This window comes from Nestor notabilis, unplaced genomic scaffold (assembly GCF_000696875.1).
Source record: "Nestor notabilis isolate BGI_N333 unplaced genomic scaffold, ASM69687v1 scaffold30361, whole genome shotgun sequence".
Taxonomy (NCBI): domain Eukaryota; kingdom Metazoa; phylum Chordata; class Aves; order Psittaciformes; family Psittacidae; genus Nestor; species Nestor notabilis.
The window spans coordinates 1-12,959 of NW_009913988.1; the positions used below are offsets into that span (position 1 = coordinate 1).

Sequence of the window (12,959 nt, forward strand, 5' to 3'; positions counted from 1 at the left end):
TCGCCACCCATCCCCCTGCCTCAGCGCTTTGCATTTGCTGCAGTTCCTTGCTGCAAAACCCCCTCTTCCAGTCTCGTTCCGGTTGCCTTGAATGAGCTTATTTGACAGCTAAGAAACAAATTATATCGAGGGCTTGCAAATCTGTCCCTCCACCCTCAAATCAATCCTTTCTCACTCACTTTCCCTGGGTCCCCTCTGCATTTCAATCCTTCCACTGCCTACATTGTGAACCGATGCCAAGAGCCAAGGCAACCAGGGCTGTTACATGAAAGAGTTGCTTTATGTCTGTTTAAACTGCAGTATCCTATTCAAATAGACCTTATTGTTCAAAGGCACAGATCCAAACACAAAAGGATCAGAGAACAGGGTACCACACTTCACGGCTCCATACACTGGTTTTCCCTTATACAGCTCTTCTCCTCAAAGAATCCCCCCATCCCAATATCGCATTCAGCTGAAGATGTGACTTGGTTGCTGCGCACCCGCAGGGTACGGGCTGAGCCAAAGTCAGCCAGCTCTGCACGGGGAACAATCCACGGGCATAATAACGTCATTGAGGAGATACAATCCCACTTTATGCCCAGTCAATAAAGTCATACCTATTTCAAATCCAGGGTTTCCTCCCAAGTAAGTTCCCTTCTCAAAACCACTAAGGTTTAGGGTCTAACTCCCTCCCAAAAATGCTGTATGTGCTGAATGGACCAGAGTGATAAATACAACAGAAACCAATCGCCAATTCCTTTGATTACAACCCATCCCTAACAAGGAGGCACTTGCAGGTGCTGGTTCACAGCCCATTTCTAACCCTTCCACTCCCTCAGCTTCTCACCTTGCAGAATTACCTATAGTATTGAAAGGGAAATCAAAAGCTGCCTTCAGTGCGGGCACCGAGGTCTGCTCTGCACTGCCACCCGCAGTCACAGCTTGGCCAAAGGGACTCCGGTGCCTTCAGCCCTCACTGCTGCCTTCCACGTCCTCTGCAGGTATTTAGCCAACTCCTTTATATTCCATTTCTCCCACAGTACCTCATCCTCCCTGCCAAAACAGCCTGAGCTGCTTTGTGATCCCTCCGAAGGAAACAAATCCCAGCAACTGCAACATGCCCGGGTTTCAGGTTAATCCATGGAGCCAAGAGCAGTTCACAGGTATGAACCAAGTCCTGGCAACACCCTCCTGGAGGAAGAGAAACTGACTGATAAAGTCAAGGACTTAAGAGTGCCAAAACCTGGTTTTTCCCCTAGTTTTGACACAAAGCTACACCCACAGGGCTCTTCTCTTTCTCTCTCCCTCCTTTCCTACATGCAACATGCTCCAAGGACTACAGACAAGCCCCCTGGCTCATCACCACAACCACTCTGATGATAGGAAGAACCATAGAAGGCACTGGGACCATGATGCTGTTCCCTAAAATGTTAAGTACCAGAGTTAGTAATTTGGAAGGGGGAGGGAAAAAACCCCAAACCACCCAAAAGCCATCTTGCCAAATACCACACAATTAATTTCATTTGTTCTCTTCTAACCACGTATTATCACTATTAGGGGGAAAAGAACATTTATCCAGGCATAACTATGAGTTAAGGGACAGCTATGAATAATACCTCTATTAGCAAGGAACTGAGTAACCATTTAACTTACATGACAGGAGAGTCCAGTTCTGGATTATCTAAAGGAGTTCAGTACACAGCCAAGATCTCAGTGTACAGTATAATGGGTTTTGTAGCAAGAAACAGAGTGTTGCATCTGACGTGCACGCACAGCTTTTACATTTAAGAAGATACTTTGCCTTTTATTTTCGTAGTGAGCTCAGGTTTTCTAGCCCAGCACCCAAAATGCCACAGAGGATGTTGAAAAGAATCTGTACCCAAAGCAGAATCCCATATCCATGATGCTGAAAAACAGGCAAGCTCCAAAACTGAGAACAAGACCTTTTTCCATGGTAGTGGAAGGAAGAGCTTACATGGTGGCTAAAGGGATGGCATATGGTGCTAGGTGGGCCCCACACAAGGATGCTGCTCCTCCTCTTTGAGCTATGGCAAAATAAGAGTAAATGTTAAGGGGGACACCCTCCCCTCTGCACTGCTTCCCCCACACAAGGCCTCTGCTCATCACCTCCGCTCAGTAGAAACATAAGAGGCTGCGGGCAAAAGAAGGGAAAAGACCAGAGGAAGAGTCCTTGGTGTGCTCCATGAGGCACAAAAAGACGCAGTAGGAGCGACAGGGAGCTCTGGTACAGGGAGACGGGGCAGCCAAATGCTGCAGCCTGGAGCCTGTTTCTGCCAGAGAAGGCTCTGGGCTGTGCTGAGGGACCTGGCGCTGCCCGGGGCTGGCAGGGCGCTGGTGTCTCCAGCTGCAGCCCTCCTCCAGCTGCCCGGCCCCAGGGTTCCACGGTTGCCATGGCTCGGCAGAACCAACACAAAGCACCTCCTCCAGAAAGACCGTTGTGGATGCAAAGAGGCTGAAGGATGCTCCCTGGTAGGAACAGCTTTTCGGCTTCAGAAGAAACAGCGGAGGGTCCGTTCCCGCTGGGACCTTTCCCAAGGCACATCTGGATCCACAGCAACACTCCCCAGGATGGCTTGGATGAGACTTGCCATGAGATCTGGAAACGTGTCCAACGACTTTCTGAGGAGCTGCAGGAGCCATTGCTGGTGGCCCCGCTGCAGCACAGGCTCTGCTCAGACCTGCTGGAGAGCCTGTGGACAGACACCTCCAGATCCCAGAGCAAGTAAGTGACCTTCAAGTGTTGCCCACGCTCCAGCAGAAGAGTCTGCTCCTCTCCTCTTTGCACCTTCGCGAAGCAGACTGCTGTAACCCGTTGAACTGAAAGCCTGGGGCACAGGGTACATCGGCTGCTGTCTGACAGCCTCCTCAGGAGGCAAATTATTCCCATTTTTTTCCACCATAACCAATTTTCCTTGGAAAAAAAAAAAAGTGTGTCCCATGAAATCTGACTACTTCAAATTCTGAAGCACCATAAGCAGCTGCTGCATTCGCTTCCCCACCACATTTAAAGAAAAACAACCACACACATCAAAATATTTACAGGAAGAAGTGAAAGCAGCATTCAAAGGAGCAAAATCGAAAATTAAAGTGTTATAAGGAAGCTACTGTAAACAGCTGATCTTTACAAAGAAAAGCTGAATTTAGCACTGAAAAATTTATGCCAAATCATGTTTCACAGGACAAATAATGGTAAGAGGGAAGCGTGCTCTTCACACTAGTGGCATAATATTTACTGTGGGCTCCCAAAACAGAAACAGCAACATTTATAAACCCAGCAGCCAGCCAGCAAAGCTTTAGCACATGTCCAGCTCTCAACGTCCACACAAACCATCGTGTGAGCCTGACCCATCTTGCCTGGTGCGTGGAGAAGTTTAAATGGTCATGTCATCTTCAAAAACGCAACTTCACTGCTGAGGAAATAGGTAGTTTCCCAGAGAAGACAAGGAGACACAGAAAGGGAAGTACCTACAGTGATGCCAGGCAGAAACCCAGGCATTACAGCTTGGAGCACTGGCTCCTTCCATTTCTCCTCCATGTCCTAAACAAGCAGAGATGTTAAGAGGCTCCAAGATAAATACAGGAAAAGGGAAAATGGGTAACTGCAGAACCACAGGAACCCACAGAGTTGCCTGTAGTAGCAGGTTAAATTGCACAGCTGAAGTATCTTTACAATTAACACATGCTTGTCAGCCATAGGTTTTGGTCCTGCCAGTTGCTAAGTCATTTTAGGAAAGACAACATTATACAGACCAGTGAAGAACTATCAAATACCAACATTCTTAACTGTATTTTTTAGCACATTTTACTCAAAGAAATACAGATCTGGTCATTAGCAGTAAGTCTACTGGCCAGCTTAACAACATGACTTCTAGCCCTCTGAACATGCAATTACAAGCAAGTGCAACTGGGCAGACAGCAGATCAAACCAGGTTTTGTTTTACTACCTTAATGTGAGCTGTGAGCTCTGGGATCCCTGCAAGGAAGGCAGGGACTAAGACAAGCACAAGGACCAGAGGCAAACTCAACAACTTCAGTTTAGATGAAATTAAAAAGACAGCAAAGTCCACGGCTCAAGTACTACCCCCGAGTTCACAATAATGATCCTCTACTCACTGTTCATCCACCGAGTTACCTTTGGCAGCTCACGGGGCCGTTTCTCCCAGCAGTGTTTTCCTGTCATTAGGCAGAAGTGCCTCTGCCACACGCTCCTACACAGCAGGGCACGATGATCATCACTTGCTCACAGACCCCAGAGTCACTGAACCTTCCAACAACAGCCAAACCAGAACACTAAAATGTACCAAATGATTGTACAAAGCTCGATTAAATACTTTAAATATAAGCAATTCAAGTGAGACAGCCATAAGGGCAGGTTTCTACCTTTGAGTAGTACCTCGGCTACCTCTACTACTCCTGAAAAACTTAGAGAAAGACAGATAAAGAAGAATCTTTCAGTATAGACCAACCGTCAGTAAAGCTGTCACCCAATCCATCAGTTGCAATAGCATCAGTGGCCAAAGGGAAACAAGAAGTAGAGTTGCTACCTCAGCTCACTCCAACTACAGCCAGGGCACAGATGCCAACAGGTTATGCAAAGCAGCAAGAGGTGACCTGAAAAACACAAGATTTGAATAAGAAGTTGCAGAACCAGGGCTGCAGCCTGTGAAGCCACCACAGCCAGGAACCCCACTGAAAGATGCGGCAAAAAGTCCTATGAAATCGGCCGTACTCAGAAATAGCCCAACAATTTTCCAGTTTCATATTCACAATATAAATCTGTTGAGGTTAAAGAAAATATCTGTGTTCTTTAAAAACAGGGGAAGCAGCATCCTACCAGTTAGAGTAACCCTATGATTAGAGAGAGCTACACTTAGAGTTTTAAATTTCCTAATTTTAGCTGTTTAGGAACCATATATGCATCTCTACAGTGCGTGCACAGAGCATCAGTCTTCCCCTCAAGCTAAGAAGAGTAAAGTGATCGTAAAGTTACTGAACATCACAAGGTGGATGTGAAAGAGCAAACTGGAATTTAAATCAGGTTTCTGACCACAACAGGCACTAGTTGGCATTTTGAGCAGGTTACAGGCACTTCGGATTGTTCAGCTTTGACAGCAGTTCCACTGTGAGGTCCCAGAGGATGCTGAGGGCTGGAGAGGTGCTTTGTGATGCACCCTACAGACCAAACCAGCTGACAGTCTTACCTCCCTATAGGCCAGGTGGTTAATGAGCTACAAATACTACAAGTCCCACCTCTGTTAAAGCCTTACAGGTGATAACTAATTACAGCAGTCCAAGGACAGTGGGGCCCTCACCCTGCAAAGATCTAAGGATCCACTGAACCCTCAAGGTTGAAGCTCTGCAAATCTGCAGCCCAGAGAACAAACAACGTTTCTCCCATTAGGGCCACTGGGATACAAGGCACACACAGAGCTCCAGAGAGCTCTTTTCATGTTGACAGCCACAGGGTTGAATTTACCATCTTCAACAGACAACATGAAAACCATCCCCCAGGGCTTCTCCACCTTACAAACAGTTGTGAGGGTAACTCCAATAAAGGTTACCAACTGTTCTAATACTATGGCACAAGAAACCATGTAGTAACCCACCTCAAAGCATGTTCAACTCATTCACACCCACACAGCAAAGAATCATCTTGTTTGATGCCAGACTTTGTTGTTTACAATGGAAATATATTTTGACCCACAAATATTTTGAAGCATATATCCTATAATCATTCCTTGCACATCTATTATGCTGTCATCCAGACATTAACTCCAGTTATTCTTGGACAGATGCAGTAACTAAGTTTATTGTGTTGTTTTGTTTGCCTTTCATGTGGTTCTTTGGAAAAGAACAGTGGGAAAGATGAAATTTTACCTGTTTGAGAAGGAACACCCGAATCTTACATAGAACACTCACAAGAGAAAAATGCAAGGCTTAGGAGTCTTAATCGGACTCAGTTTTAAGTCAAACCTCCTTTAACAACAGCCATATTCCACTTTCTTACAGCAACTACTTGCTAGATGAACCAGAGGGACTTGAAAGCATATACAGAGCAATGATTGGAAACAAAGAACGGGAGATGAAGTTAAGAGCTCTCTGTGACGCTCAGCTTTCTGCTAAATCTGTTATCACCAGCCTTCTGTACTCGGCAAAGTCCCACAAGAACTCCAAGGGGCTGGAGGATAGCAGCGCGACAGGCACTGGCAGCACAGAGAGCAGCAAGCTGGAGGTGCCGCTGAGGGACACAGACACAGCTAAAGGCACAGGCAGCCAGGCAGTGGCTGAGGAAACAAAGGTGGTGAAGGAGGTCAGCTCTGCCAAGAGCACTACAGCCCTGTCAGCAACAACCACAGCAGGAAGTGAAGCCACAGGACAAAAGGAGCAGCTCCCACCGCTTGCCAAGACTTGCTCCAAAACCAGTTTTGATGCAGTCACCAAGAACACAGGTATGGATCTGGGCATGGTCCCTGAACATCACCTGGGAGTCATGGGAAAACTAAGGCAGACACCAGAAGCTGCCCTATGGTGATGCCTTTTCCAAGCCTCATGCAAGAGACTGACAACTGCCCAACCGATCTTTCCATCCGAGAATTCTCATGCTATACCATGATGCTGGTATCTCCCTGCCCTCTAACCAGCACCTATCCAGAGTCCTTCTCACTTCCTGAAAACAGTAGAAATAGGAAAGTCATGATCATAGAGATTTAGGTATTTGCTCAGTATTTTCTAGAGGCCTGGTCTCGGGGTTACAGCACAGTTTTGGGGGTCAGTGTTATTTGGGGACGTGTTTCTGATTTGTTTCAGGGGGTTTGTTTGGGGTTCCTTTGTTATGTCATGACTTTTGGGTTCCCACTGTGAGACATTTAAAAGATCCTGATTTCTACCAAGTATCAATAATTACATTCCTCAAAGCATCTTAGAATAGGCAAAACCAGTGGTCCATGTCCAGATCTACTGCTTAAGTTGCTGGGCTGTATTAATGAGTCACAATCAAACTTATTCTCTATTGCAATATTCTTATCTCTTGAGTTTTGAACTTCAGGCAAACGTTCCTGTTCTACTCTCACAGTGTGATTTGTTGTCATGGTTCAGGCAATTGGCTTTATTCCAGGTCCTGTGGGTCACAGTGTAACAACCCCAACAAGTGAATTTGAACCACTAATTGCTGAGTCTGGGGCACCATATTGCAGAACTACAGCCTGCAAAGCAACAGACAGCTTAGATGTTGCTTAGAGGCAAAGCATGTCCTCGTAACTGCAGATGTTCTGCAGATGCATGAAGAAAATGCACATTTATTAATAGCTTTAACCTTGTTTTGTTTTACAGTAACAACTGGAACACTGGATAAGAAAAGTGTTAAATACAGTGCAAGTACTTCAGGCTTTACTACTGCTTCAGTGATCACAGGATTGAACCAGCCAGTGTGGCAGAGTCTGAGCTTCCCTCCATTTTCCATCTTTCCCAACCACTTTCCACAGTTTCAGGTAACACAAAAAATAGACGCATTTTGTGAGAAGATTAGAACAGCCCCAGAGCTCTCCGCCTTCATTAGTTCCCTTTTGTATCTTTTTACTGACAAATATTTACATCTTTTACAACTGTGATCCCTTGATTTACAAATATTTTGACATGATCTATTACAAACATTCCAGGTGATTGCCCTGTTCACAGACGGGGATGCTGCATATTTAGTCTAGTGAAACAGGACTCATGTCAAAGCAAAAAAGCCAAATAAGCTTAGGAAGAAGCCCAATGGTCAAGTTGAAAGCAGTAAAAGAACGGAACGCTGGTAATACCATGTAGCCACAGCTTTCTCTGGGCTGTGCTCCCGTGTTCCCTTTGACAGCCTCCGTTCATCCTACAGCTCTCAGAAGCTGGCACCAGCCTGTCCAAGAGGCAGAGGGTGGACGCACAGGACTCGGAGCACACATTTTGCCAGACTGAGCTCCCTTGAATCTTACAGTCCAAGAACTTTCCTTTCTCCATTAAGACAGTGAGTAGCTGGCACAGCAGACACCTGCTCAGCAGAGGACGAGCACCCAACCCATCCACCTCTCAGCAGTCACCTGGGAACTGGATTTGTCCAAAGGCAGAACAGGGAGGAGGAAGAGGAGAGGGCTCAGACTTAGGGAGACTTTTGCCCAAAGCTACGAAATACACTTACCTCTGTGCATAATGTTCCTGTAAAAAGCTCACACAAGAGTCATTAATGCACCAACTCAGACTGGTTTGAAAATCATGTCTTATTATGTGCTCGACAGGGTCCGTATCCCAGAGTGAGGATCCCTTTCCAGCAAGCTGTGCACCCCTCCTTTGCATGCTACTCAGGACAGGTACGTCTCAGTGGTTACCAACACGCTTTAATCTGCAGAGCACAGATGCTGAGCACAAGACAAGTCAGAGCAGTTTGTCATGTGCCAGGACTGACATCGGTACCACTGCAAAAATAGATCTGGGGACAAGATGCTGAAGTGAGAGATGTGAATATAGTTTGCTGGAGCACTGTGTGCTGCAAATAGCTCGAGAGAGGGCCTTGAGCCTCTCACTGAAAACACTTACTGCTTATGCTCCAGTTTTGTATAAAATTGGGAGGCACCACAGCATGTGTCTGAGGAAACAGTTTTGACAACTCCCATTTCCATTTGTGCCCTTCCTGCCCCACTTGTTTTTAAACACACACTATTCCTCTTTCCTCCCCAGGTAGCTCCATACAGCCCCCAGCAGATTTTCCCACCACCTCCCGCTTCCATAGTGAACTACATCACCCTGGTCCCGCCGGCGTACCCGTACCAGCAGATCGGCCCAGCCACGCTGCCCAGCAACATCCAGGACCTGCCACCGATGGCCGGCGATGGGCTCCAACTCCCATTTTCCCCTTCCCGAGGGTATGGCCATGCAGATTTGCTTCCTGGTTTTTAGGAGAGTGTTAGCTGCTGTAAACCTGCACAGAGCTAAAGATTCACTCAGCAGCTGGGTTTCCTAGTTACATTCCCAATTCCAAATCCAAACCAAAGACAAGATTTACTATAAAGTCTAAATTGTAAGGTGGTTTTGTTGCAAAACCAGAGTAAGTAATGTGGGGTGAAGGAAGCTGCAGCACTGTGCTATAGGAGATGCCACCTACAACTTCCAATCAATATTATGGATTAAAAGTATAAATACTTTAACTTAAAAAGAGAAACGCTTCAGCATGACAGAAACCAAAATATTTTGACACTGTCAGAATGAAATTAAAGGATTCATTTTGATGCCTTTCTATAAAAACTGCAGTTAAAAAAAAATCAACATATTCCAAAGGTCTGGGAGAATAATCTCTGGAAATTCGAGTTCTGTTAAATGCTTATGGGATAGACAGGAACAGCACACACTCACACACCTCCCCCACAGAGCACCTTTCCAGAAATCATATTACACATCCAAAAAAACCAGATCTCCAAGAGTTCCATTATTAGGAGGGAAAAGTAGTAATTTGGGAGTTAGAGGCAACCCCTGAGCCTGACCACGTTTTGTGTTTCAGGCTCGCTTCTGTACCTGGAGGAGCCGCGACACCTCGGCTCAACTACGTTACCAACGACAACTCAGGAAAATTTTAAGTGACCCCTGTTTTTCTCCCCCAGTATCCAGAGAACACTCTGACCTACCTGGCTAAGTCCCGGTGTCCTGTAAGGATTCCATGTTTTTCCCAAAGTGACTACTTCCATCTCGAATAATCCCCTGTGATTTATATAGTACCAAACAGCTGCACAACAATTCACCTGAACTGGATTTTTTTAGGATGACAGAATAAGAAGGGGCTTTTTTGTTGTTTGGAAGATGAATACAAATAATAAAATGTTTTATTTATGACAAATGCCAGAGCTGTTTAGAACTGAGCGTTGGTGCAATATAGACGGTTGATAGAAATGAGTCTTGGCCACAGATTTCAGAGACAGTAACTTCAGCTGTCTATTCAAAGAGATTAACACAAATACATTCAGTAGCTGGGTGGTGCAGCTCCATGTATGACACATTCCTGTTATTACCTCTTATGCTAATCCAGATGGGAATCTGGTTTTTACTATCAAAGAAGATCAAGCCATAAGCCTCGTATGGAGAATCCTGATTAACTATATTCTACGGTTATTTAATTGAGGAATTTCCAGGCTCTAGCTTTTGACAACAAGCCTTTGCCACTGCAAAATAGCTTCTGAAGCCTGCTACTGGCTGTGTGTCTGCTGGATTTCAGCCACAGTCTGCTGGGTCAGAAGCAGAAGAGTGATTAGATGGGATCCTACAGCCTGCATGATACACGTCAGAACAAATTACCACAAAAGCCTCTCCCAACCTCAAAACTAGTGAATAAGGTCTCTGTCACAAGATCTGACAGCTCGCGATCATCCAGCCCTACACCCAGGAGTTGGCAAGTCAGTCTGCTCTGAAATTCAGAGAGATTTACACTTTGCTTAAGATTACTGCACCCATACATGTGAAGATGTGAAATTAACTCCTTACACTGCGTAACAGAAGCCTGGGCACGCCACAGATAGTTACAGGACCTACAAGATGTAGAGCACCATTCATTCCTGGAGGAGCCGATGGGACCAAACATGCTTAACCTCTGCAGGCACGCAGAGCTCAACCCGTTCTGCAACTCCCTTTTAGTACCTCCCATTACTACTTGATGTCACATGCTGCTCCCTGGCCAGATCCTTGTGTCTTTTCTAGCTCGTCCATATCCTCCATTATATCTGTTACAGGCTTCCTTTCAAAAAGAATTTGACAGAACAAACTAATTATTTACTTATGTTTTTCAAAACCTAACCTTGGATCAGAATTTGCTTTGGCTGAATTCAGATACGTTCTGCCCCAGTAAACTCCCATTTTCTTGAAGTAGAATAGAAGATTGGATTTTTCTTCTGTTAAATCCACTGGCTGTTTTTCTCCAATATTCCTAATGCAATTAGCATAACAAGATAAAGGAATCATCAAGCCCTTTTCCATTTTTCTTCCTTTATAAAAGGACTGATGACAAACTGGAAATCAGAATCTGTATTGAATTACATTTGCCACAAAAGAGTTCATTAAGTAATAGTACATAATAAAAATCGTCTGTCAACTTGAAGGATAGACCAAATCCACTTAACGAAACAGCTGGTTATTTTCTAGAGCACTCTATAGCTCACACAGTCAATACGAGCAGGGAGAAAGGCTGAGACAAAGGGAAATAAGGAACACTTCAGATATTAGCATGCTGAGCCACAGTGTCAAAGCTTTTGTCTTCTGCTCAGTCATAGCATGACTGTAGGTAAGACCTTGCCCATGGAACACCGATTTCTCCCTCATTCTATCAGTGACAAAAGGTCTTTTTACCAGGAAAAGGATTATGAGGTTAAGGACATGACAGACCGTGAGATGCTTCAACAACTGGAGTATCATCAGGGGACCTGAATTTGTATCCCACTCCAACATATCAAATGATCCATGATGACCATGGAGGCAGAGGCAGGTTTCCTCTCCCCAGCTTCCATGCACAAGGCTGGAGCTGCACTACCACATCCTAGCAGAGAAGCACCACTGCTCCCAGCCTCCCCAACCAGGAAACTCAAGTGTGAAGGTGCTTCTGACTTGCAAAGTTTGTGCTCCCAGAAGCAAATCAGGGAAGAGAAAGCAGAAGAATCAGTGATAGTCCTTCACTCTAACAAGCTATATTGGCTCCCTCAGAGGAAATGTGCTTCCCTTTCCATATTCAGCTCACTCACTGAATAATCCAAATCCATGGAAACCACCTGCACTGCTCTGGCTCAAGGGATTTGTTCCAAAAGTCCTTGAAGTCCTGTAACACACCACGTACAGTGAGAGTACTACAGGTAACATCCAGGGCCGCAGGACAGACAGCATGTTGGGAGCAAAGGGGAGCAGAGACACAGCATCGCTGTGACTTGCACAGCCCCTGTTGCTTGCATTTAACAAGTCTCACAAGAGCAGCTCTTCTTTAAAGGAATCATTTCCATTTTACTCTTGTTGACTCTTCACCATTCACAAATTTATTACAAGACGCTTTTTGTGGTCCTGTCCTTCCACATATCTATGGAGGTTTTAGAGAGCAGACCTACATAGTCCCATAATAAAGCCTCAGAAGAGAACGGATGCAGAAGCCCTGTCATGGCCTACACTTGACTGCACACTAGATCCTTCTTAGGCAATGGACCAAAGCTAAAACTAAAACTAGTCGTGAACATTAGAAGTAATCTGTTAATGGTGTTCCGTCTTCGAGTCCCACGCAGAAACAGTCAGGACAGAACTCCAGGCCCAGCATCGTGATGATCACAATGCAGTCAGACAAGGGGCACCTCTGACCCAGCAGAGCTTTACAAAACCTGAATGTACAATGAGCACGGCCACGCCACCACCACACCAGCCTCCCACCTGAGGCAAATCACTCTCTAGAGCTGCTGTGCTCACTACCTGCTGCAATGGGCCAGAAACCACTGCAGTTTCCAGCTGTAGACACAAGTTTTTCCCCTTTCAAATATGCCCTTGTATTGCCCTGGCGATGAGAAGCACAGAACTCCTCACTGAGCAGCAGGAAGTCTTGCTGAAGATCTCCCCTCTCCTGGGTGAGGATCCTGCCCTTATTCTGTGTACTGGAGCAGCAAACTGGGGGAACACAACCGGCGTACATCAGAGCCGCAGATCCCTAGCTTATTTCGGAGACAACCACCTTCATCTGCAGGCACTGAGCAGCATCTCTCTCATGTTGCTTTCACTGCAGTGTTTCTGAAGTCTTTTAGCCCAGCTACCCAAGCCAAACTGGTACAAACCTAGCTTGCATGGCTCCCAAGCCCATTACACTTCAGATAATGTGGAGAGGGGGGATTGATGGAATAGCTATTAATCAAAGGATGGGGTTTATTCTCGTGATGTCACACAGCGCAGAAATAGAGCTCAAGCAGTTTATTAAATTACAGGAATGC

General features: G+C 45.7%; 1 protein-coding gene across 1 annotated transcript; it reads left to right on the forward strand.

The window, feature by feature from the left end:
• Positions 1 to 2,496: 2,496 nt before the first annotated feature.
• Positions 2,497 to 9,599, forward strand: LOC104412656 (chromosome unknown open reading frame, human C1orf94; the record flags this gene model as incomplete). Its single annotated transcript, XM_010023436.1, has 6 exons — positions 2,497 to 2,725; positions 6,013 to 6,452; positions 7,333 to 7,490; positions 8,268 to 8,339; positions 8,707 to 8,891; positions 9,524 to 9,599. Coding segments are annotated over 6 exons (1,160 nt in total), but the record flags the coding sequence as incomplete, so codon positions are not given.
• Positions 9,600 to 12,959: the final 3,360 nt, after the last annotated feature.